A 24,810-nucleotide genomic window follows, 5' to 3' on the forward strand; every position below is an offset into this window, starting at 1 on the left:
ATACCATACCCAGGGGTCAGGGAATCTCAGCCCCAAAAAGGCGAATGGTTCACCGAAAAGAAATGTTTCTCAGATGTAAATTCCGAGAGAAGTTGTCATCGCCTCCAATGATTTAGTGCCATATGTTGGTTGTCAAGCCTCCCCTCGCATGCCTGGGTAGGTTCTGCCGTTTCCAACTTCTTGGAACCTGAGGATAAAGAAAATGGGCTGGGGCGTCTCGACTGGTCACGTACTGATGTGGGTCTTCCTCATGCATGGTTTAGATAGAACAAAGAAACGCTGAGATGTGGATGCCTCCAGCTGGCACGTTGCGTAGACAAAGAAAGTGGACACATAAAGACTTTTGCTGAAAGAACCGCCTTTCTGTAGCGAGGGGGAAAAAAAAGGATTCATTCAGTCTCTTATCTACTACTGATCAAGAGCTTCAGCTGCAGCTTTCTTGATCGAGACTCAATCAAGATGGATGATGAAGGGGTGCCACCAGTTCCTGGTCCCAAGACGTACCCATTCAAGGATGGTGATGAGCCTCCGAAGATTAAGTGGCTCCGGCACATCGGGAAAGGTATACACGCGCATGTCTGGGCAGTGTTGATCAATGGGAAGCTATATGTGCTCAAGGTTGTACGTATTAACGCAATGCTCGACACATTTTGGTTAAGTACTTGTATTTGTATTTTCTGATGCTGACAATGCCGGATAGTTTACTTTCCGCAAGCGATATTACGTAAATCCTGAGTGGAAGGTCAATGTCAGCAAAGCAGAGGAGATCGCCTATTTTGACCCCTTTAGCTGCGAGTGTCGAGCATACGGTCGGATCCGGGAGGCGGGACTCGAGAAGTACATCGCAAAATGCTACGGCTACATCAAGCTCGCGCGTGACGACTTTGATCCTCTCATGCATGACCCGAAGAAATGGGAGGACACTTTCGGGTACATGGAGAGGCACAAAGGGAGGCCATTCCGCGCCCTGGTCAAGGAATTCATCAAGACTTACCCCGACTTGTACCCCACCTTACCTAACCATGGACCCAATAACTCCCGTCTGGCCAACAGATTCTTCAGAGGCGCCAAGGATGCCAGAACCCTGGTCCGTGGCTTGAGAATGATCCATAAGTCTGGGATACTAATATGCGATATTAATGATGGAAACGTCAGTAAATATCAGATCTGTGGGTGTAACTGGTAGGGGGCCCTGCAATGGCAATGCTGACAATCATAGTGAATGGACGTCTTATCGACTTTAGCAGGGCGTGGACGGTCCCTCATCCTGTTTTGAACAAAGAGACAATGGAAAATCCAGAGATCACCATGTACCTCATGGAGGACGGAATCCAGGATGCGGATCAGGTAGATTACCTGATTGACTGGTGGAACAGGGAGCACACTCCTGACCTAAAGATTTGGGATCGATGCCTGCCGTCGCATGACTATAATCTAAGGAGTAGAAGCCGTCCTGATCGAGTCAGGCGCGAAGGAGGCCGCAACGCAAGTTCGTGGCTTATACGTCCCGAGTTGTACAATTGGCAAGCCAGAAAAAGGGACAATGGGACCGGTCAAGGCCGATGGGTAGGAATACTATAAGAGATAGCCATCTTCTCATGGAACCGAGCCAAAATATTCAGACATGCGAATATTGTACAATCGAGTCATGACCAGCACTTGCTTTTTGACCTGATGTCGGCGATGCGCTATGATACGAGCTCGCTATGTCCCATGCCATAGACATCTATACTGCGCGGCGCCGTTTAGCAGTTTTGTCATAGGCATTTTTGGTGACTCTGAAAGCTCTAGGTGTCTGAGGCTTTATCCCTGGGGATGTGTCCTCATGATATTTGTCCAGCTGTTTGGCAAACTCATCTCTCGAAGACTCAACAACGCGAAACTTCTCCGCGTCTTTACTATCTTCGAGAATGATCTTGGAGATATGATTCGCCCACAGAGTCTTTCCCTTTTCCTCGAACCTTGACCAGGTATTCAGGTCGCAAATCTGATCTCGGGCTACAGCCGGTCTATGTTTATCATGTAAACTTAACATGATTAAAGCCCAAATTCCTTTGCTGGCAGACATGGTACCTTTCTCGTTCTTCCAAGGTATGACGGCGTAGTGCGCACCAAACCCTTTTTTTCTCTGTACCTACCTCTGCGGTGAAGCTAAAGAAGCGGAAGAAGGTGACCTCTTCGCTATTGAAGACGAACCCATACCTCTTATTTGACCAGTGACAATACATCATCATTTGTGCAAGGGTATTCCTTACCGAAGCACCTTGTTTTTTGGGCGGCAACGCCAGTTTGGATAGATTGAATACAGGCTTACGTTTGGCCTCGCCGATGACAGCAAACTCCCCGTCGGACCGTCTGGATGGGATTGGGATCCCAACTTTCTCTAGTCCGGCTGGCCGGTTTAGCAGGGTCTTGCCAGATGCATCCAACTTCTTACTGCTCTGATCGAGTGTATCAGGAAGAAAGTGCACTGGCCAGTCCGGGTGTACATCACTCAGGCCTGTCACCTGTACTGATTTGCCATGCTGACTAGTGTCAACATTTCGTACCGCACTAGTGTTAACGCTTTCCTGGAACTCAGGAGACGTTTCATTGATAGATGTCCTTACCCCCTGTAATATAGCTGTCCTATACATATCGCTAATGTGGCTTTCGTTTTCGATCTTGAACGGGATAATGCTTCCCTCTTTTGTCGTGTCTCGACTGCTGGTGCGAATACCAGTGACAGTATCCTTCGCAAAGCGGTAATTCTTTTTGAACAGAAAATCTCCGAACATTAAGTCAATGTTCTCTTGTGTAAAGTCTTCCCATATACTGATATGCTCGGGCGAGACTAGTATGAACCCGCGCCCCTGACTTGATTTACTTGACGGGAGCTCCCCTGTATTGTCGATGATGGGCCTGGGGAGGCTCAAAAAATCGTTGAGAATCATAGAAGGAGTTTCTTCCCCGCTGTCAATTTGTACTGCTACCTTTTTCCACGCCTGGTCGGAATCAGTGTCTTCTGGTTGGGCTTCCGGGTGGCTTTCTGCTTTTGAATCTTTTTGAAAACTGGCCATGACGTATGATCTGGATCTTTTAGTCTTCGACAATGATAGGTTTGAAATGAAGTGTTGTGAGGAGCTGACGAATTTTGCAGTGTCTACGTGCTGTAGCTTAGATCGTCCAAATTGTATTAACGAGGGGCTTGGCGACCTTATAGGTCAAAACCCACGAATCTAGCCCTTCTAACTCTTGTCCTGATTCTCAACAGTATAATGTAGAAAACTAGTCATGTAAGAAACATAGCTATTGTTTCTGTAAATGGATAACTAAGAGCGTTTCCCTCTTTCAAAATCTTAGTATGGCTCCGCCAATCGAACATTATCTTGTTTTCATTGTAAGCAAAACTCTGATAGTCTGCCCATCTGAGCTGAGCCGCAACTTGGCTTCTTCTCGAGGACAAAGGTGCTTTATTCGGCTCTCGCTCTTTGTCGTGCTAACTTCTACTAGTCTAAATCGGGTCAAAAAAGAACTCAATCTGGTCGTTGAGATGGCTGCACGCCATGAACCCCTGGCACCATACGTGCCATACCCCTCATCAACCTTCCCCTCCTTGATCGAGTATGTGCGGCGCCAGCAGAAACCGATCCATCCCCCGCTTCAACTCCTATTACAGGCCTAGACGGTCTAGAGTGGTAGCTCCTGGTAAGCGTGAACGTCCTCGTGAGCTGCGCCCCCGTCCTGTGCCGTATCCTCTCCAGGATCTGCCCCTCCAGCCTGTTCAGGTGCTCCTCGGCGCCCTTGTCGTCATTATCCTCTTGCCCGGTCTCGTCGGTGGGAAGGCCGGCGGCACCGCTGAACCCGGTGCCGAAGCGGCGGGCCATGCGCTGGTCGATCCACCACCATATCAGGACGACGAGGCCCGTCAGGGGGAAGGTCAGCACGATGTAGATCCAGAGGCTTCTCGAGACGGGTCCGTCCATGTCTGGAATATCCGGGAAGAATTAGTTGGTTTTGATATGGCAATGTGATGTGTTGGGTGGGTTTGTTTGCATACCGTGGAACTCGAAAAATGGCATGCTGAACATGGACGACAGGAATGTGCCGGGCAAGAACACGGCACCCAACAACGTTAGAGTCTTCATCGACGCACTGTCCCGCTTGCTCGCATTCGCGAGGAGATGTTGTTGGATTGCGATTTCGGCGTTTAGTCTGGATTCGACTTGGGATATCAACCCATTTGTCTGCGAGTTGACGAAAAAAAAGGGGTTGTCAGTAAGAGATTCATCATTTGCCACTCTGGTGGATAGGTGTACTATACGAACCACTTGACGCAAGTTATCAAGTCTGGCCAGGGACACATGAGCATAGTTCTCCAGTCCATCCAGCTTGATATGGTAGAAACGCAGCCGATCCATCAGCGATAAATGCAACATCCCCATTCCGGACGACGGATCTTCGGTGTCGGTATTCTCACGCACCCACTCCGTCGCGTCCTGTATCTTGCCCAGCACGTTCCGCCACGCCTGCGGCCGCTTCCAGTTGACCTTGGCCTGGTAGTCGGCGATCTTCTGGCTGATCTTGTCGAGGGTGAGGTCGCCGTGGCTGATGTGGCCCGCCGCCGCGGGGACGTTGCGGTAGTTGCCGGTGAGCACCATGTCGAGCTCGCGGATGCCGTTGCGGATCTTGCGCTGCTTCTCGTCGTTGCTGGGGCCCAGCTCCTGGCACAGCATGAGGACAGGCAGGAGCAGGGGTGGTGCGCCGGGCTGCCGCAGCTCTTCAGGTTGGCTAGGATCTCGCCCAGATCGGCGTTGGCGGTGCCTTTGAGGAACCCGGAGGTGACCCCGGTGTTGAAGGAGTAGGACAGGGTCATCTGCCAGCCGCGGGGGTTGCCTACCCATTGTACATCGGATTTGCGAAATACTAGTTCTAAGGATATAATCAAGTCAGCAGCTACTTCATGACCATGGGCATTTGACCGGGCTGGCGCCTCACGTAGATGTTTCCCGGCATCATCCTCGTGATGGGCCCACCAACAGAAAGGACCAACCACAGTACTTGTCTCCAGAGCTTGAAGGGGTAAGTGAAACTTCTCGATCATCTGTTTATACGTGTCCTTGGGAAGTGAGATATGGTCCGGCGAGAACGTCTTTTCATGTCTTGCATTTTGCTGTATCCTATATGACTTTGTGAGAGATGCAGATCTTTTTGAGGAAGTGAAGTTAGCACTTACACCAATCTGATCCCATCCACGAAATGGACATTCTCTGGAAGTTCAGGAGGTTGGAATATCCCCTGAAGTTAGATAGTTGATCCAATTAGCTGCGATTTCCTTCGGCCCGGGACATACATGAATATGTCGCTTGCCTTTCGCGTCAGAAAGTTGTCAAAGTCATCGCCAAGCCTCAGCGCCTGCGACTCGACCAGACTACGTCCGTCCTGACCACGCTAACCATCAGCAATGTTCTCTCACTAAGGTGCGGTTACATTCAAAAGGGGTCGGCGAACCGTATAGTTCAGGATCTCCAGGTAAGTGGTCGTTTCGTCGACCACGCGCATCTTATCAAACTTCTTGTTAAAAAAGTGTCTGTCGATCCCCTGGCCCCTAAAGCTGCGCTCTCTCTGCCTTAGCGTAATGCGGCCCATTCCGGCTGCAGGAATGGTGTCCCCGGCTGCAGCGGCCATGACGTGAAGATTGTAGTTGATGTGGACGCGGCCCAAAAGCTCAACGACTCCAAATGAGATTGCGATAAGATTGAAGAAAATGCAGGTGGGAGATCAGACAGAGTGAGCCTTCTCCTCACTCCTTCTGCGTTGCGGCTCTTGATGACTCCCGCATGCACGACGCGGCCAGAATAGGCATAGTCATCATGCAACCCGGACGAGCTGCAGTGAGACACGGATGGGGTTGCATTCACGAGGCTTGCGGTTGGGGTAGAAAACACCTGCGATGATGTGCAGGATGAAATGGACGCGCAAGTAGATTCATCATTCATAACGCTTCATTCTAGACAGATTTTGAGTCGAGCTGTGGGGAGAACTCCAACCATCCCCCATTAAGTACTTATCGACCGAGATATTGTGTGGCACGCGCCTGATCAGTGATCGGAAGACCCAAACCTCCCGGCGAGAAACGCCCCAAGGAAAATGCCACCCAGCACCGAAAGGAAGTATCCAACATTCATTGTCATAACCGCCAACATCCTGCGTACACATGTTCAGTCAGTTTAGTGGCTCGCCGGGGGTTGATTGACGGTGCTTGCTTCAACAGCACAAGGGAAGGGGGCTAGAACAAAACAGACGATGAGGCGACTTACAGTAGATATCCCACACCACCAATGACGACCTCGGAAAACGCCCGCGCCGTCTCCGTCGCCATCCGAAAGGGGTTGTTGCGGAGCGCGCGGCGGACGCGTGCCAGCACGCCCTCGGCCCCACCGCTGCCGCCGTAGCGCGCCCGGTACGCGGCCTCCTCCTTGTCGGTGAGGTCGAGCTTCTGGTGGCCGTGCGGGACGGTCTCAAAGACGATGTTGCGGGCGGCGACGAGGACGCGGTGCAGCGTGGCGAGGACGATGAGGAAGATGCAGGTGCCTGCGTAAGCGCCCGGGCCGGCCGGCGTCCAGGCCTTGGCGAAGAGCGGCGAGGTGACGGACTGGAAGAAGACCATGGCCATCTGGCTCATGTCCATGGTCATGGGCATCGCGGCATCACCGCCAGAGTGCGACATATCCATGGTCGACGAGGGCATCGCCCCTGTGGCCGTCGTTGTGGGCATGGGCATAGACATATCCATATCCATTGTGTCGTGGTTTGTTCTGTCTTGTTTCTGTTGGAATCCGATGGCTTTCGTTCGATCAACGCGTCGCTCTCCTGGCAGATATGCAGTTGAAAAGAGATATTTGTTCGTGAGAAGCGGTTTCAGGGTCCCAGGTTTGGCGTCAGAAAACCGCGATTGAGCAGAGCTTTGAATGCCCAGCTGTGAGCAAGTTTGCGCTGATTATCTGCCTAGTTGAAGCGGTGGCAGGTCGACCCGAACGTTTCAAAGCCAAGAAATGTTATCCGAGACGAGGTCCAGAAAAGCGAGAGAAATTTGTTTCCTTGATAGTTGCGACGAGAGATGGTGGTTTCACGGGAGGTCGCCAGATATTCCGAGCGCAAGAACACAACTCGTGCGTCTAGGGGGGACCCTGGCTGAGGAGGGACAGCATGACGGCGTGCCGGTGAGGCTAGCGTGCGTACTGTGTGCCGAATGGAGAAGGTCTTACTGTAGGTCGGGATGCAGAGACCAAGAGGCCAAAAGAAAACGTGCTCAATCCCGCGCAAGTCATGCTGACCAACGCTTTAGTTGCTGGGCCGTGAAGCATGAGGGGTGGGCGGGCAGGCAGAGTCGCACGCACCAGCAACCCAGATCCATGTTATTGGGACCCCGGGTTTCCGTCGGATCGACATTTTCGTTTCCGTGGCCCCAGCCCAGCCCAATCGCCAAGCTCCCGCACCTGCTTATTAGAGTTGCGACTGAAAGAGCTTTTGCAACGGCTGACTGGGGACGCCTAGTCTGGTGTCGGGATGCGAGTCGTATTGTCTCAACGCCGACAGACTGTCATGTCCGTGCAGCAAAGCCAATCTGCTACGTACAGTAGCTACCTCAGATGCCGGATGATTTTGTTCATTGCAGACTAATTTCGATTGACGGCAAGCCAGATAAATTGATCCCGCGGACCCGGCTCAGTTCGCAGAGATTGATTAATTGCGTAGATAACGTTGTCTGGGCCATGGCCATGGAGTCCCGAGTGGTGGTGTAAGGCTTGGGAGTGCGAAGGAAGGCCCCCCCTGATTCCCTGATTGGAGCTGGGGCACCCTGGAAGGTGAGATGGTTTGAGCAAGTATTCGCCCAATCCGCGTCGGCCATGGCTGGCTGATGACTCCACACCACCCCACGGGCCTCCCCTAGTTTGCAGCTACCGTAGCAATTCATCGCAACCTACATTGCCTGTCTGTACCTACACGTCGCATGCACACCTACGTGACGATTTTTAGGAGGGCTAAGGTTTATCGGAGATGCACTGTGTCAGATTATGTAGTTGTTGGTGTTTGGGCGTTGGCAGAATCCGTAAAAGTGCACCAATCGAAAAGGCCTCAGGTCTTGTTACACATCTTGTGCTGAATGTCAAGCGCGGTTCGACTTGTTGCTGTATTTACATCGGCACTACCCCGTACTGCTTGATGGTAGTAATCTTCCGACTTGTGTCAATCTTACTCGCGCCTTGCCGATTGATCTCTTCACTTCTTTGCTGCGCAACGATAGCCTCGAGATCCAGACCAATCTACAACGGCAAATAGCGACAGACACGATGCCGTTGCCATGGCTAGACCAGCCCATCATGCTGGAGTCCTCGCGCATGGATATGTGCGAGTTGACGCCCGAGCAGTGCACATGGAGTAGATCGCGGTTCAGGAACTGGTACGGAACATATGCTTCTCCTCCTGGTGTGACAAAGTCGAGCGACTCGAGAACTAACAATATGACAACCTCCCTTCAGGTACATCGCCGACCTCGTATACGGACTCGGGACGCTCTACTTCTTCATCGGCGTCATTGCTGCATGCATGATCAGCTTCTGGGCCTCCAGGTTGGTTACCGGGGCGCACAGCAAGAAGTCGTCATGGCAGAAACTTCTCGGGGCCTTCCGATATCTGGCATATCGACGATACAAGGTGGCAGGATACTTGACGCCTTCTCTCGGAGTCGTGCTTCTCCTGGCGAGCGGCGCCCTGTTCTTCTTGGGTATGCTCTTGCAAGCCCCCGAGTTTCGAGAAGTGAAGGGAAGAGGTCTGACTGACGGAATATAGCGATGACCTTGGGACCTGGACCTTACTACTGGCCCGATATCGCGTTTGGCAGCTCGCCGCCTATCGCCACTCGAGCGGGTTGGATGGCCCTGGCATGTTTGCCCTTCATCCTGTAAGCAAATACCCGGGCGCAACTGGGGACGATGGACCACAATGGAGACCGGCGCTGACTTGAATCGAACACCAGCATCCTCTCTACCAAAGCCAACATGATCGCCACTCTAACCGGAGTCTCCCATGAGAAGCTCATCATCTTTCACAACTGGACCGGATGGGCTATGTTCGTCCTATCGCTGATACACACCTTTCCTTTCATAGTTGTCCACATCCAGCAGGGCGACATGGCGATGCAATGGACCATGTCCATTTTCTATTGGTCGGGTGTCGTGGCTCTGGTAGCCCAAGCCTACCTACAGTTCATGTCCCTCTCCTTTATCCGGTGGGTCCCTTCTCATGAAGTACCTTGACGCACTCACTAACATACCCCTAGTAATCGTTTCTACGAGTTTTTCAAGGCGACCCATCTTCTTGCCGCACTGATATTCGTACTGTTCCTGTTCTTCCATTGTGACTATACACTCACGTCATGGTAAGTCATGCCCCTGAGCCACCAAGTTTTTTAGGTTGGGTCGAAGCCTCGTAAGTACTGACAAACTCTCCACCCACAGGCACTATTTCATCGCCGCCGGCGTCCTCTACACTCTCTCCTTCCTGTACTCCCAGATTCGAACCTACAGCGAGTTCGGCTTCGGCCTCCGCGCCACCTTCGACATGGTCTCGGACCACACGATGCGCATCACCGTGCCGGCGCGGACGACCTGGCAACCTTCGCAGCACATGTTCCTGCGTTTCGTGGCCCTGCAGGCACACACCTTCACCTCGCACCCCTTTACCGTCTGCAGCGTCCCCGCCGCGGCGTCGCCGCTGACCGACGAAAAGTCCAACCTCGTCTTCTACGTCCAGGCCCGCCAGGGAGTCACGGGGCGCCTCTCAAAGCTGGCTGAGAACCGCGGCGGTTACACGGTCCCCGTTCTTCTCGACGGGCCCTACGGCGGCATCAAGGGCAAGCCGCTCAGCTCCTACGACGACAACCTCATCGTCGCCTGCGGCGCCGGCGCGCCCTTCTCGCTCGGCCTGGTCATGGACGCGCTGCTTAGGCGGCGGGCCTTCTCTGCCAAGGTCGAGGCTGGACTGGTTTCGCTGCCGCGGGTCGAGGTCCTCATTGCGACACGGGACCGCCATTTCGTGCAGTGGTACGGCGAGGCCCTCGCGGACTTCATGGAGTCCAACGGGCTGCCGCTCGATCTTCAGGGGATCCGCATTACCGTGTTCCAGACAGGAGGCGGTGCTGGCACTGCCATGTCGACGACATCCACTACTCACGATAGCGAGGCCGATATGAAGGAGAAGTCGAACCTCTCCAATACCAAGGTGTCGTCATCCAGCAATCAGAGCAGCGGTAGCAGGAGCAGTAGCAGGAATAGCAGCAGAGCGTTGCAAATCGAGTCCCGGACGGGGCGTCCGGAGATCGGGCGCACGGTACGCGAGGCCACGCGACGGCCGAACAAGTCCCTGGCTATCGTGGCGTGCGGGCCCGGCGGCGTCGTGGAGGAGGTGCAGGCGGCAGCGGCGGCGGCGCAGCTCCGTATCCTGGGGTCGGGGAACGAGGGGGCTAGGGAGGTTTACTTGCATACTGAGCACTTTTCGTGAGTTTTGCCCTTGTTTCTCCATTGCTTGACTCGGATATACTGATACTAACACTCGTGCTTACAGTTGGTGATTTGACATGAGCGTTCTGGGACTTGTTTTTCCTTTTTTAGATACCATAGCAAGTTTAGATGTCAGAGTTTCGGTGTGAATATTTTCTTCCCACTGTATGAAAGGCAGCCATGAGAGTGACAATATCATGCAGAAGCGTTACTCCATTGTCATATATGCATTGGAACAAGTCCATCATACATAGATGTATGTGCTTAGAGAGGTGGCTTTGACTTGATCGGATTTCATGGTTCGTTGTAAGCTGTACATGAGAAGTAGCAGCACTTCCGTGTCCACAAAGCTGCAATCTAACTATTTTTTGGTGAGTAACATCCGGACAGGCATAAAGTCTGCTTCGCACAAACAGGGCAGCCAAGCTTTGTTTTCCGCCCCTAGTTATCATGACCGCAACCAAGTTGGCTAAACAGAAGTAGTATTTTTCTTTCTTCTTGTTATGATTCGTGATCTGATACCAGCCAAAGCCAACAGGGACAAAACACTCGCACAGAGCACGCCACACTCAGATACATGAACAACAGAATTCGCATTAGATTAAAGTGGGATTCTCCGATCAATCAATGGGAACGTGCCATGTACCGATTGCAGGACCACCGTCGTCATTCATCGACGGGGGACTGGCCAAACTATTCGAAGCAGATTGAAGCACTTGTAATGCTCTTCGCCTGGAAAGACAAGGAAATAAGGTCCTTTATCCTAAGTCATTGTCACATCATCCTCGTTTTTCCGTGACTCTTTGTGTTATGAAGTGACGTCTTGGACCATTTCTTATGGTGTTCCTGTATGAAGCGGGTTTACTAGCCATTCCTACACCGGAACTCAATTATATGCGTGTCTCGCAAATTCTCTAAACTTCGACTTGGAAATACAATCAGGATAGCGTTCACACTTCAGCAATGGAGCGCACATGCAACCAAGAGGAGCTGGCGGCGCAAAACAGCCCTGATACGCAAGAGTCAGATCCCGATGCCGATGCCGTTTTGAATGATAGCGCCTTGGAAGATTTGGAGTCTTATCAGCACAGGCAAGAGTTTACAACTCTTGATCTGTTATTCGACTTCCCTGAGCCCGTTACCAGGAGCATTCCCTCGGGCCGCGGCGTCGCTCAATGGGGTCCAGACTACATTCCGGTCTCGGGAAAACACATAAGCGCTTGGGATGACTTCACAGAGAAGAATATCAACCTCATGTTTCATGATTTCCTCTTGGGACGAGAATATCGATTCCAATCGACGGATTTGAGCTGGGCTTACCTCCGCACTCGTGCGACACTTGACGATGGACCCTATACCCTCAGACACGTGGCTCAGATCTCCACTTGGTTTACCTGTGATATCTGGCCCGTAGTCGACCTAGCCATCGGAAAGAGCGCCGAAGAATTGCAGGAGCGGGTCAATTCTGGTAACGTGCTGCAAGTCGCGGGCGGACAAGAACGCGTAGACATACCAATAACGAAGGGCAACCGCACACGTGTCACAAGGCCAAAGTGGATAGTGTACTACGAGGCAGCCCAAGATGGAGAAAGCGAGGAAAAGCAGGCGCCGGGCGAAGGCCCGTTACAACAGCCACGGCGGCGGTGGCGGCCACCGCCACGGCGACGCCCCATCGTACCTTGCGACTTCGAAGAGCACATGCGATTCGATCCCGCCGAGTTGGCGGATCCGGCCCGGATGTCCCAAAGGGTCTATGCCGCCCTTGGCAAGACGTTGATGCACTGCGTACATGCCAAGACCAGATACGCTTTTGTTGTAAGCGGCGACGAGGTCACCTTGCTCCGCTTCTACCTCGTCGGGGGAAGGAGGGAGAATACGGCGTGCACTATATCGTGCTTCCTTGGGCTAAGATGGAAGGGAGAGTATTCGCGTGGAAGGGAATCTGGGCTCTGGTCATGCTAAGTCTGAACGACCAGCACCGACCTATCGCGTCCGAGGACGAGACGCGCGACCTCAATGACTGGGCCAGGTTCGAGGAAAAGGGTCAGACTGTTTGGGCCAACCACATCTCGAAGATCGTCGTTGCGGATGGCGAAGAGGCGAGTGACTTCCACGTTGTGGATGCTCCAAGGGAGGAATTCGCCGCCCAGCTAGCTCAGTACAGCGAAAGGCAAATTGCCGGCTCTCTCACAGCTACCTGTCAAACGGTGGAGCGCAAGAATGGTGTCACTTACAGGATCGCCACTGCGCCTCTAGAAAGAAATGCCTTGGAAGCCAGAAAGAGAAAGTGGCCTTAAACAATCGAATAGATACCCCTAAATGACAGCAGCTTCCAGATCCGAAAATACAAATGATTACGGCAATAAGTATTAGTGGTAATTGAAAAGTATATGAAATCCTAGCAGCCAAAGGTCTTGGATAGTCGAGGATCTCGCTGCCCATTTCGGGGGGTCTTTGTATGAACTCACAACAAGAACAAGAGTTGACCACGGCAGCTCAGTAGGACCGCAGCAGAATAACACATGGACGTTTGACTCTACTCCTTGTATCTCCCATAGCCTGGTGAACCAGGGTAATTCAAAGATGCATTTCAGCGGGGAGTTCGTGTATGTGTAGGTGCCAAGGAAATTTTACGGTCTGCTTCTTAGTTGAAGCTCCTATGATAGTATCCCAACCTGACGCAGCGACGAAGCCTGCTCGGGATAATTGCCCAATCTGACCAATATACGCGAAGCACAGCTGTATATTCGGGCCATCAATGTGATCTGTTGCCCCTTTTCCTTTTTGTCCTGCTGATTGGTACAAAGAGTGCCAGCCCAGAGCAATCTAATGTGATCGGGAAGTCGAAAGCGCAGAAGAGCGTCGCGAGGTTTGGTCGTGGTCATCAGAAAGTATGCATCATCGATGACAAGCGGCTCTGTGGCAAGCGGCTCGGCTCAGGTATACAAGGCAGCCTCGTGCTCTGCGTCCCCGACAACATACCAGTTCCTCGGGCGGCAGCAGAGCAGATCGGCGTTGACATCGCTGGCAGTGGACGCCTGGGGCTCGATGATTTCGCGTTTCACCATTGGGGATAAGGGGTCTACAGAAACAGAAAGGGGTCGGTAACCGTAGGGGAGGAGAACTGTCGATGCCATGGCTGTCAGCAGCATGCGATGAAATATTGGTAATAGCAAATTGTTGCACGAGAGAGAGCGTGCGATGGTGTATAAAGTGCTGTCCTAAAAGAAGAGAATCTACAAAAGAGAGTAGCAGTGCTGTGCTGCTTATATGTACACAAAGAAGATATCTAGCTAAGCGCGCTAGCCGGTATGGGGCTCGCACCCCTGTCACTGCAACACAAATTTGCTTGGTGATGTCTCTGAAGAAATAATCTTCAACTTGATTCGGATGAGAGCAAAGGTAAGGCAGAACGGCTTTAATCGGGATTTTCCAGGTAATGCATTTCAGCGCAGGTGCTAGAGTGGCATTCAAAGAACATTGGCGAAGACACTGACACTTCTAGCAATGGAAGAGCGACTGAGCAAAACGTGTGTTCTGGGAAATGACTGCACCGCTAAGGGGTAATACTAAATCAGATCTACAGCACAACTATGTACAAAACCGCTGTCTGTCGGAGTCAAGCACCATAAGCTCCAGTACTCCAGGCTCCATGAAGATGCTGACGGTAAACAAAAAAGAGACCGACCCTCCTAACCCCCAAAGAAACAACATACCCCCAACCCATTGTAAATGTTCTATGCAAAAAAGTTCATGGCTGTCGCTTTTCCTCCACGGAAGGAAGCCCCGATACGTGATAAATAGCAGCAATCTCATGTCTCTCAGTGAGCCACGCTGACGAACATGTTGAGGACCAAGCAGGTTCCCATGACGATGAAGCCATACCCGGCCAGCGCCAACGCCGCCCTCCTGAGGTGGACGGGGTTGATGTGTTCCATATCCCAGCGGAACTTCTTTCGCCACTGCCAAAGCATGTGCGATGCTTTGTTGCCAGTCGATGCGCCATGCAAGCTGCCCATGCTCTGGCTCAACACATTTTCATCATCCGACTCGTCGTCCATGACTGGCGTGTCCGCATCGTCGTCCTCCTTAGCTAGGCGTTGATGGTGGACCGACTCGGGATCTGAGATCTTGTAGTAGAAGAGGCCGGGAAGGATGAAAGATATGCTCGTGCTTCCGGTACTGCCAACATATGCAAGCACCCGCTCCAAGCTCATATGAGTAAGAGTCACACAATAACTGAGAACCAAGATGGCGGTTGTGAGAAGCGCAAAGCGAAGATCGGACATGGGCGCACTAGGACCATGGTCTGATCGTTGAATAGTAGGTAGTAAGGGCCGTCCACCGGGCGAGGTTGCTCGGTTTGATTTCGAGACCGAGTTGGGTCGCCACTTCAGCACGGCGTCCACGGACGCACGGCAAGGGTGAACTTGGAGAGGGATAGAAAATGTGACAAGAACCACGATGGCAGCCTTGGCAATGGTTGAGGCAACAGACGGAGCATCTAGCAGATGTTAATATCTGAATATGCTGATGGATGGAAAGGATGACCTACACATGGAGACGATGTTGCCCTTGATGTTGTCTCCGAAGGTGAAATAACCAGTTATCGCAACTAGTACGTAAATGCTTGCTGCTGAGCCAATGCTAGATGTGATGACACCAATGATGCTTTTCCCATGTCAGCAGCTATTATGACGAGGTTGGCATCCACGGACTTACCTCTTCGGCGAGTTATCCTTCAGCTCGTTCAAGATGGAGAACATGTTCTGGTGACACGTGTATGCGAAAATAACGACCGGAAGACTGCTCAAGGCTGTGATGGGCCCTCCCCATGTAATCACTCGGACAGGGCCGCGATCGGCTATGGTATCAGCCGCGAAATGGTAAACCACCACGATGATCAGGTAACCGATGGACACCAAGGCCACCACGCTCGTGTATTTTAGACTGTCCAGTCTGCGCAAGAAGGCGAGTGGAATGATCACCAGCATGAAGACGGTGATCCAGAAGTTTCTGTCCATGAGGAAAGATATATCCTCAGCCCTGGAATCGAATCCCAGCACTACTCCTGGCATCAGGTCGCCAATGATGATCATGTATGATATACCGACGCCAAAGCACTTGATGGCAATGGCGGCATCGAATATGACGGCGGCGTTCGGATACGTTAATTGCGACAAGGCGAAGAAGGAGGCGCTGCCGCGGTCGAGGTAGCGAGCGCATCGCGATTGGAGGTAGAGGCCGAAGGCAGATGTGAAGCCCGACCAAACGATCACCATCACACCCAGCACGACGCCGAAATGCGAAAGGGCCGAGGGCATCGCTAAGGTGCCGGCACCGACAACTGCGAGGAAGATATTAGCTTCGTTCTGGAGATGGCGCATCGTGTTGGAGGGGTTGTTTGCGTACTGGTGTTGAGCAGGTTGATGACGCTGCTGGCGGTGGTGGCCTGCCCATTGTGACCGGCATCTTTCTGGTTGCCTCGACGGCTGCGTGTCCTGGACATCGTCACGTCGCCCGAGGTCGAACTTGGTGTAGTGGAAGCGGCGGCGCGGCCATCAGAAATGGACGAGTAATTCGGCATAGGGCAAGGCTAGGCCAGAGTCTGGCGAGAGAGGTTCAGCCGGGCGGTCGTTCTATTAAGAAAGTCTGTCGATGCTAGCGAATGCAGGGTAAGGCGGTCTGTTCGTCGGGTGTGGACCTCTGGCTCGCACGATTTTACGGACGAGGTGCGGATGGGAGGGACCGTCCTGTAGCCTGGGCCTTGGATCTCGAATCAATGGTCGTCCCTTTGGCCGGTTTTCCGATCTCGTTGGCTTTCAAGTCGTATTTTGTTCAATCCGGGCCCCAGGGCGGTTATGTAAAATGGAGCAGGACGAGAAGGGGAAGCCTGAAAGCTCCACAAGTGATCGGCGCGACAAAACTGCTGGCCAGATATATCATAATCAGCAGCCGGCACGACTCAAGACGAGGCGAAAGAGCAGAAAACGACAGAATAACTAAGTAATGCTGCACGATGTATCCGAACCGGGCGCAGGGAAAACCAGACTACGTAGGCCAGGCCTGGCGATGCAGCATGCAGAGCGGAATGATCTCTAATGATCTGATCGTGACAGTAACTTTCAGCCAGGCAACTCTAATCCGCAGCACAAGATGACAGGTGTGTCTCGTCAGTTGTCCCCCATGTGGAACATGCCTGAGATGACGGTGCTACTGGGTGCTACTGTGGGGGTGCCCTAGGGTGTCGCTAATTGAGAGCAGCTCTGCAGCTGCAGCTGGGTGCGGCCTAGGCTGGGTGTTCCCCCCTAAAAAGCAAGCCAATCGCGGCTTTTAGCGCCCCCGTGCTCCCAGCGCTTTACTGCCCCTGGAAATTCGCAGCTAGTGGCATCCGCGGTTGCAATTGTCTTTCAGCCTTATCCCTGGTAATCCGCCGCTCGCTCGTTTGTTGACATTCTCCCAATCTTCTTTCCAGATTGACAATTTGCGGACAATAGTACGATTTTATGCCTCTTCCCTAATGTAACGGCATCCGACTTCTCGCAGCGCTGCGCATTACGAACGAAAAGGTATCCACCTCTGCAAAAGATGTCCCTCGACGATACCACTCTCGAGACGCTCTCGTACCTCGAGGCCCGCCTCCTACGGATCGAATATGTCCTCTACGGGCACACAGCACCGCAGGCAAAGACGCCGGCCATCACGAGCCTGCATCAACTGGAACACCGGTTTGCGACCCTGCTGCAACGCGTCAGCACCTACAAGGATCTTCTGAAAATATGTTTGTCACACCGAGACTCGTCTTCTCCTTTGGGGGCTTGGCCAAACGTAACACTTAGCTAACCTCGCAATGCGCGCGCGCCCCTCCTCAGATCATGCTCAGCCGGACCTCTTCGACCCACCGCGCTCCACGTCGGCGCAGCCCCCGTCCGAGTCGCTGCTCCCGCCCGACTCCCTCGAGCAGATCGTCCTGGCCGCGGCCCCGTCCTACCCGGCCACGGCGTCGGCCCTCACCTCGATCGCCGACACGCCCGTGCCCGAGCCGGCGCTGAGCGCGTCGCTCGCCGCGCTGCTGCCCCGCATGAAGGGCATCGAGGCCACGCAGGCGGCGCAGCGGGCCGAGATGGCGGAGCTCCGCGCGCGCAGCGAGGCCGCCATCCGGCAGTGGTACGAGCACAGCGTCGTGGGCTACGCGGACTTTGTCGCCAATGCTGAGGGGCGTATCGAGCGGGTCGAGCGCGGCGTCCGGAGGGTGGAGAAGGCGCGGGAGGAGGTATGATGATCATCAGAAACGAGAATTAAGGAGACCAAGTAGGCCCGCGAAACCTGCCACCCGCCGACGTTGAGATATACCTGCATACTTGAAAGGAAAAGGGGGGGCCACCTGGACTTGCGCAAACGCATACGCTGTCTACTCGGCTATAACAGTCTGGTTCGATGGCAAAGCCCTAAGGGGAGCTAAGAAGACATGGCTTATACCACTTCCTGCTCTGATGTTCGAGGGTATGCCGGGCATTCTACAGTGGTATGTCACGCGTGATGGCGAAGCATTTGGAGGTTACGTCATCCTACGTGCAACTGACCATGGCTCAACAGGGTGAGCGCTGTTCACTTTGGCGCATGGGGAGGATCCGCGACAAAGACGTCTTCAGGTGCATACTCAAGAGTTCGTCAGGGGGCCAAGACTTCTGCCAGGCGTTTTGTGAATCTTCTTGGCGAAAACGTTCGTCCACTTATAGAAACTACAGACAATGATTCGCGACGCCGAGCAACTGTATCATAAATACGACCTTTTCGCGTGGATTGAGAGTTTAGTATCATCGGTTCAGACAACAGTTGGGGGGTATTAGAAGCGTTTACTCTCGACATTCCACGACGAGATCGCTTCGAACTAGTAAAGAATAGCCATATGGTCTCGTCGAGTCTCGATGATCATGCGATGAAATGAAAATAGTATGTACATATGTGATGATAGTGCATCCCCCCGGATTCTTCACCACCCGTGTTTCATGCCATGTGGTCGTAGGGCTCCGCCTGGATCGGATGATACGTTTCTTTCAAACTGGCATGACAAGACAGACAGGCGGCGGACACGTGTTTCAGGTATTAGCAGCTCTCGGTAGCTTGCCGTCGTTCAATGCCTCCTCTGTCTTCAGTTGCCAATCGCCGAGATAGGTTGGCTATGTCGATGAGAACAGACACGGGGCTGTTACAACCCACCATAACGCGGTGTGTCTGTGACACTCCAAAACTCCTACAGTATGAAGCGTTCCAACTTCCGAGCAGACATGGCTTTTCAAGTCGCAAGTTGGAGGTGTTAACGCCACATATGATGTTGAAGCACCGCCACATGTGGCGAGAGGTGACCTGAGCTTTGATCGGCAGATGGAGAATGCTACACCATCTCAATGCCGGAATGCGCTTGCAGGGTGATCGACGCTGAACTTCTCCTGTCGTGGGCAAAAGCTGGCAGTTAAGCTAGCTTACCTAAAGTGCATATCGTAGTCGGTGGGTGGATAGACAGTAAAGCAAATGGGGATGTACAGTAAGTAAAGCAGATAAACTAATGCAGACCGTGATGATGTGTACGTTTTGGATTTACGGGATCACACCCAGTCGATCAGATAGGCGGGCGGATGAGGATCGCCGCCTCCTACCACCTTCTCCTGCTCATCCGTGGATCGGGAAGGACGCGGCATCGTATTATTTCGAAGATCCTAAAGGAGCCACAAGTTGGTTCCCGGTTATATAATCTGAGCCTCATGAGCCTACTGTGAGGCCGCCTATTTGAGCCTCAACGGCTTAGCGGGAGGTGTGGTAAAGTAATAAACGTTATTCCAGACTTTGGAAAGAAGTGATATCCACCACTTCCTTCCATCGTGGATTTATCCAATCCCCATACGAAACCTTACTAGCCACAACTTGAGGAGAGTGAGATTGGGACATATCCATTCTGGCCGGAGATTGTGACATATGGAAAGCGTTTTAAGTGAAAACGTTTTGTTTTAGCGTGCCGACTCGTTAGACAGGTCGCTGTGTGGACTTTGAGCCAGTCGAGGCCGTTCATGGCACACTAGCTGGGCCAGGCAGGGACCACGGTGCTGATGTTGGGACGTTTCAGCAGTGCCGAAGAAGCGTCATCAGGCCCGGCACCTGGCTCCGAGGTCGTCAGCATCAATTCGATGGGCCTTGCTTCTGGGCCTTGGATGCTGACAAGCCAAAAGCCCGAAGGTTTGGGAATGAAAGAGACAAGTCACAACAGCAAAACGCCTGAAACCAAACGTGGTGGAATCCGATCGCATTGGATCTGGTGACGATGAGGGGGGCGGGTGTGGCCCACGATTTACCTACCCAGCGAGTGCGACAGCGCGCCTCTTTTTTCCTTCCTTCCTGCCTTCCGGGCTCTGCTGGAGTCCGTTGTTGTGAAACATCTGGAATCAATATGCAGGCCAATACTCCGTAATGCTCAACGCGATGCTAGACCAGCAACTTTATTTTCGGATTAGCAGCAAGGAGCGAGACACAAGCGCAATCGGCTCGGTGCTGGAGAGCAGTTCCAAAACCTCGCTACCCTTTTTAGCCTGTGTGGCTTCCCCTGCATGCGCTCGAGGTCGGATTGCGGCGTGACAGATGGTGTAAACGTTTCGGCCACAGACACAGTCAGTCAGTCAGCATGCGAATTTCTCCTCCAACCAAGCCGTTGCCGGCAAGCCGGTATGGGTATGGGGACACACGCGATGGTGGGCAGGTGTGACAACGGCGAGGTTAATGTATATGTATTGGCGTGCAGTGGCTCGCACACCCGAGAACCTAACCTCGAGACAAAACCCGGTCTCGCAGCCTATCACAGCATCGGCAGCAATCTCACGCAACACCCCCTTTCCCCTCCCTCCCTCACATGGCCTTTCGAACCCTCGTGCTTCCAGGTTTTCCAAGTGTATCCTGGTTGCACCTCAAACAAGCTCACAGACCAAACATCTTGCCAGAAGATAAGCCACCTGCTACAAGTTGATCGTGCGAAAGGCAGCCACCCGATGTGTGAGGTGTGTGCTGATTCAGACAGAAAACAAAACAAAAGAATACCTTATTGCTGGCTGGCCTTTTTAATGTCGGGCCAAATTTCTTCGGGTCGGTGAGACTTGAGGGGACGCGACGGATTAGACGGAGATACGACCCATTATTTCGCCCTGGAAGGATTCTTGTTCCTGCCTTAGCTTGTGCTGGTTGGAAGCCGTCTCGAGCCGGCTGGCCGTGCCATTCCACTCATTCCATCCGCTACTAGCATGTAGCTTACCTAATACCTAATGGCATGGAAAGTGATGTGGGAGTCTCATCAAGGTCTCGACTCTTCTTTGGCTTATTGATAAGGGGATCAGGTACGGAGTAGGCAGACAGGCAGCAGCAGGACCATGGGGAGCTCGGGGCATCAGCTCGGAGAGAGAAATGCAAGAGGCCGGCCGAGAAGCAAGGACAAGCGTTGCATTTGCATTTCGAACGCATGGCGAATCAATAAAACGATTCATTTTGCGCTGCTCGCTTGACAGCGGGAGCCTGGGGTTGGGAGAGGGCAGTGCCTTGCCCGTTGGTTCTTTTTTTACGCTGACGGCCGGGCAAAGTACGGTCGACCTGCTGCTGGTTCTGGGCTTGGACTCTTGGAGAGCACTGCATTAGGAAGCACAACAGGGGACATGGGCCACCATCCACCAGCCATGCAAGGTATAGCGTTTAATATCTAGCAGCTCATTTTAGCCACTCAGCGCTATTCATTACCCATCCCCCCTGTCTTCGATCAATCAACCGATGGGAAAACCCCTTGCTCTAAGTCGGGTGTCGCTTGCGCGTACTGTGCATCCCGCGCCAAATTGATAGACGCTGCCATGTGTGCAAGCCTGTAGCAAACTGTCACTTAGGCCAGGGGACGGCTTCTGCTGTCTCTTTTTTTTTTGTTCGCTCATCTCATTCGCGTGCGTGTGCGCTGGCTCGCTGGTTGCTGGATGGATTTCATTCAGGTCCTCGCTTTTTTCCTCGTCCCAGTCCCCCCTACCAGCCTAACCCCCCCTACCCATCCGTGTAGCAAATCTCCACTCTGTCTCCAGTGCTCCAGTTGTGTCCCCATCTCGTCCTATCCCTTCATCAATCCCATCCATCTCGGCCCTCTGTCCACCTTTTCCTAAATATACCATCAATCTTCCCGCTCGCGACCGTTAATCGCTTGTGCCGAGTAGAGAAGTCTCGAACTTCACGTTTGGTCATCCTTTTTCTTCGTGACCAATCACTACACACGGCGCAACAAGTCGGCACTCGCTCATTATCATTCTTCTCTTCTCTTCTCTCTCGATACGTGACTTTTACGACGACGACCACCGGTCCCGGTGTTGATTACGTGGTGCAATCGGCGCGCTGTGCATTCCCCAGATCTCCCGAATAAGATTAAGAAAGTGCAACTGGACTGGAGATTCAATCAATTGGAAGCGGTTCAGAAATAAGCAGCAGCCTCCACCAGCGGACGGAGCTCGCAGGACAAAGAGGACAACACCCGACCCGACCATCTATCTATTTCGACTTTGCCCAAAGCGCAGGCCGATCCGAGAATCCATCCTCCTTCCTGTATCCGCTTACGAGGCCCCCCGGGATACTCCAGCAAACATTCGACCGTGACAAACCACAAATCCAGTACCAAGGAGGATCGCTTTCTGGGTTCGTCTGGTCCTTTATTCATTCGTCTCAACAACACATTACACAATACCCTCAGCACGCCCACCCGCCACGCCCGAACACCTGAATCATTCAGAGTTCAGCAAAAGGCTGTTTTTTCCCTCTGCAAATCCCTCTAGTTTCCCCTTCGCCTGAAGCTTGTGATAGTTCAGTCGGGATCTGACGATCCGACCGCTTCTTCTCTGCCTGTCTTTGATCCAGACGGCTTAATTTCTTTATTGCCCATTTCCCTTCTGTCTGTTGTTGGCTGTCCTGTATTTCACCGCACATCAGTTATGCGCAGTGTGACCGGAAGTCTTCCTTTGGAACGCAACATCACACCATCGATTTGATTGATCCACCTCCCCGCGGCCTGCCTGCCTGCTGCTACTGCTGCCATCACATCATATCATTGACGAGCTCGTAAAATCGATCTCTCGAGTCTAACTTCGCATCTACTCAGCCTCAACCTTTTGGCCTGCTCCATCACGAGGACATCCCGACTCGTACCCCCCCGAACCATCAACCAAGCTCTGGACCAGCTTCCCAGTCACTCCTTTGAATCCCTCGCTAGTCGCCTCTGTTAATTGCAGCTCTCTTCACTCGCCATCACCCCCAACCATTCTTTCCATTGCGACGGAAGAATAGCCGGGAAACGCCCATTACCTACAGTCTACTAAGGCTGCTGGACCTATCGCAATTATTCTTCTCCCACCCTTCTCCGCACCTCCAATTCTCGGCAAATCAACAAGGCCTACAAACACCAGCGTGCAGGGTCTCTCGCTCTGCTCTTTGGACACTGCCACACTCGATCGCTGCAGCTTCTCGGCAGCCGATTTTACATCTAAACCAACAAGACCACCATATCGAATTGCACTTTGCCATTCATCCCCGCTAGTCAAATCGCCATCCAAGTGATCGGCGCACTCAGCCCTACCCTTCTCTCGACGACACTGGCTGGTGTTGTCCGGGTGGAAGCTTTCCGACACAACCTACTATTGACGTGCGTGTTTGCGTCGCCACCGTCTTCACGAGCCTTAAGCTAACCAGGCTCAATCAGTCCGCCCTTTCAACTTAAAACCTGCAAGCGGCTCCCACCTCGTTGGTTTCTCTATGCCCGGTTACGGATCTCTACACTCGCCATCACTGCGGAAAATGGAACATTCAAGGGCTTCGTACGGCCGCCGAGGCCTCAGCATGGGCAACATCATCGGTGACCCTTTCGCGCTGGCCACCACCTCAATTGCCATGCTCGCATGGTTCATTGGCTTTGTTGGCTGTGTCATCGGACAGATTCAGCAAAATGCGAACACCGGCTCCTTCCCACCATTCCCTTGGTGGGCCATCGTCTACTCGCTATTCATCGTACTGGGCGTTTTCTTTGTTATCGCCGCTGATTCTATTCAAAACTACCATGTTGCCGTTGTGGGCTACTTGGGCGCCGGGCTTGTCTTGACCTCTTCGTCCGTCAACGCTCTGGTGTACTCAGCCAGCGGCGCACGTCAGGCTGCTGCCGCCGGCTTCATCCTGTTATCCATGGTCCAAGTATGTACCCTTCCGGTAAATAATATCCCTGTTATTTCCATACTAACACACCCCATCAGATTGTCTGGATCTTCTACTTCGGCTCTGCCCCGTCGGCCACCCCTCGCGCCTACCTCGATTCGTTCGCTTTGACTAAGGAGTCAACTATGCATCGCCAGACTATGATGAACGGTGGCTATGGCGGCCGTCCCGAGACGTCGGTGTCCCACCAGCCGCAGATGTATACCTCTGCTCAGCTGAATGGCTTCGAGAACCCCTCGCCTGTGCCGGGTCTGTCGCAACAAGGCATGCGCAACTCCGGCCCGATTGCCGGGCCCTCTTCCCCTGTCAACAAGCCCCCGGCTCCTCAACAGAACGAGAACGAGATCGCTCAACCGACCGAGTACCCCTACCGCGCGAAGGCCATCTATAGCTATGAGGCCAACCCCGAAGACCAAAATGAGATCTCCTTCTCGAAGCATGAGATTCTGGAAGTCTCTGATGTTAGCGGGCGATGGTGGCAAGCGCGGAAAGAGAACGGCGACACGGGTATCGCGCCCAGCAACTATCTTATTCTATTATGAGCACGGAAATACCTGCTATTTGATTTTCTTGCATTGCGCCGCGATTACCCTTCCTCACGGCAATTGGTGTTTCCCTCCAAAATGCGGCTAAGAACTGGTCGTCCGCTTTGTTTGGCACGACAACTCTCCTGGTCTTGCTACATAGAGATGGGATTTCGGTGTTAGGTCGGATCTGAGCCAGGGCTTTTCTTGAAGAACTTCAGGAATCTTCGCATACACATACCCATACCCCACGATCGGAGGTTTCTCTAGATATTCTTTTTCTAGAGGCTCTTTACTGGAACTAGCGAGCAGCTAGTGAGGAAGTCCGATGCCTTTTTTTGACACATATTTTTCATCCTCCCACGGACTTGGACTTCTTCTGGTCACACAACCTCTTCTTTTCTTGACATCTGCTCCTCATAAAACAAAACCTCCTTCACCTCTACTACTACGATGCCGCGTTTACTTGTCTTTTTGTATTTCTC

At 52.8% G+C, this 24,810-nt stretch overlaps 8 protein-coding genes across 8 annotated transcripts; 5 read left to right on the plus strand and 3 right to left on the minus strand.

The window, feature by feature from the left end:
- Nucleotides 1–459: 459 nt before the first annotated feature.
- PG985_012693 (uncharacterized protein) lies at nucleotides 460–1,581 on the plus strand (the record flags this gene model as incomplete). Its single annotated transcript, XM_066832459.1, has 3 exons — nucleotides 460–621; nucleotides 701–1,169; nucleotides 1,220–1,581. 3 exons carry the CDS (start codon nucleotides 460–462, stop codon nucleotides 1,579–1,581), a joined length of 993 nt encoding a protein of 330 aa, XP_066680509.1.
- A 145-nt stretch (nucleotides 1,582–1,726) lies between these two features.
- PG985_012694 (uncharacterized protein) lies at nucleotides 1,727–5,667 on the minus strand (the record flags this gene model as incomplete). Its single annotated transcript, XM_066832460.1, has 8 exons — nucleotides 1,727–1,998; nucleotides 2,315–3,083; nucleotides 3,657–3,967; nucleotides 4,040–4,911; nucleotides 4,962–5,052; nucleotides 5,216–5,277; nucleotides 5,333–5,421; nucleotides 5,491–5,667. The coding sequence occupies 8 exons, from the start codon at nucleotides 5,665–5,667 to the stop codon at nucleotides 1,727–1,729; spliced, it is 2,643 nt and encodes an 880-aa protein (XP_066680510.1).
- A 413-nt stretch (nucleotides 5,668–6,080) lies between these two features.
- Nucleotides 6,081–6,781, minus strand: PG985_012695 (low affinity copper transporter; the record flags this gene model as incomplete). The annotated part of the gene is made up of 2 exons (XM_066832461.1): nucleotides 6,081–6,186; nucleotides 6,300–6,781. 2 exons carry the CDS (start codon nucleotides 6,779–6,781, stop codon nucleotides 6,081–6,083), a joined length of 588 nt encoding a protein of 195 aa, XP_066680511.1.
- A 1,552-nt stretch (nucleotides 6,782–8,333) lies between these two features.
- Nucleotides 8,334–10,612, plus strand: PG985_012696 (uncharacterized protein; the record flags this gene model as incomplete). The annotated part of the gene is made up of 7 exons (XM_066832462.1): nucleotides 8,334–8,443; nucleotides 8,523–8,767; nucleotides 8,833–8,944; nucleotides 9,020–9,271; nucleotides 9,323–9,421; nucleotides 9,501–10,538; nucleotides 10,606–10,612. The coding sequence occupies 7 exons, from the start codon at nucleotides 8,334–8,336 to the stop codon at nucleotides 10,610–10,612; spliced, it is 1,863 nt and encodes a 620-aa protein (XP_066680512.1).
- Nucleotides 10,613–11,504: 892 nt separating this feature from the next.
- PG985_012697 (uncharacterized protein) lies at nucleotides 11,505–12,838 on the plus strand (the record flags this gene model as incomplete). Its single annotated transcript, XM_066832463.1, has 2 exons — nucleotides 11,505–12,356; nucleotides 12,407–12,838. 2 exons carry the CDS (start codon nucleotides 11,505–11,507, stop codon nucleotides 12,836–12,838), a joined length of 1,284 nt encoding a protein of 427 aa, XP_066680513.1.
- Nucleotides 12,839–14,362: 1,524 nt separating this feature from the next.
- PG985_012698 (AVT6-involved in amino acid efflux from the vacuole) lies at nucleotides 14,363–16,128 on the minus strand (the record flags this gene model as incomplete). The annotated part of the gene is made up of 4 exons (XM_066832464.1): nucleotides 14,363–15,045; nucleotides 15,097–15,212; nucleotides 15,264–15,888; nucleotides 15,954–16,128. The coding sequence occupies 4 exons, from the start codon at nucleotides 16,126–16,128 to the stop codon at nucleotides 14,363–14,365; spliced, it is 1,599 nt and encodes a 532-aa protein (XP_066680514.1).
- A 1,001-nt stretch (nucleotides 16,129–17,129) lies between these two features.
- PG985_012699 (uncharacterized protein) lies at nucleotides 17,130–17,820 on the plus strand (the record flags this gene model as incomplete). The annotated part of the gene is made up of 2 exons (XM_066832465.1): nucleotides 17,130–17,322; nucleotides 17,414–17,820. 2 exons carry the CDS (start codon nucleotides 17,130–17,132, stop codon nucleotides 17,818–17,820), a joined length of 600 nt encoding a protein of 199 aa, XP_066680515.1.
- Nucleotides 17,821–23,348: 5,528 nt separating this feature from the next.
- On the plus strand, nucleotides 23,349–24,343 carry PG985_012700 (high osmolarity signaling protein SHO1; the record flags this gene model as incomplete). Its single annotated transcript, XM_066832466.1, has 2 exons — nucleotides 23,349–23,780; nucleotides 23,840–24,343. 2 exons carry the CDS (start codon nucleotides 23,349–23,351, stop codon nucleotides 24,341–24,343), a joined length of 936 nt encoding a protein of 311 aa, XP_066680516.1.
- Nucleotides 24,344–24,810: the final 467 nt, after the last annotated feature.

Source organism: Apiospora marii (genome assembly GCF_038362585.1).
Source record: "Apiospora marii strain CBS 49790 chromosome Unknown utg000009l_segment0_segment0, whole genome shotgun sequence".
NCBI classification, from domain to species: Eukaryota; Fungi; Ascomycota; class Sordariomycetes; order Amphisphaeriales; family Apiosporaceae; genus Apiospora; species Apiospora marii.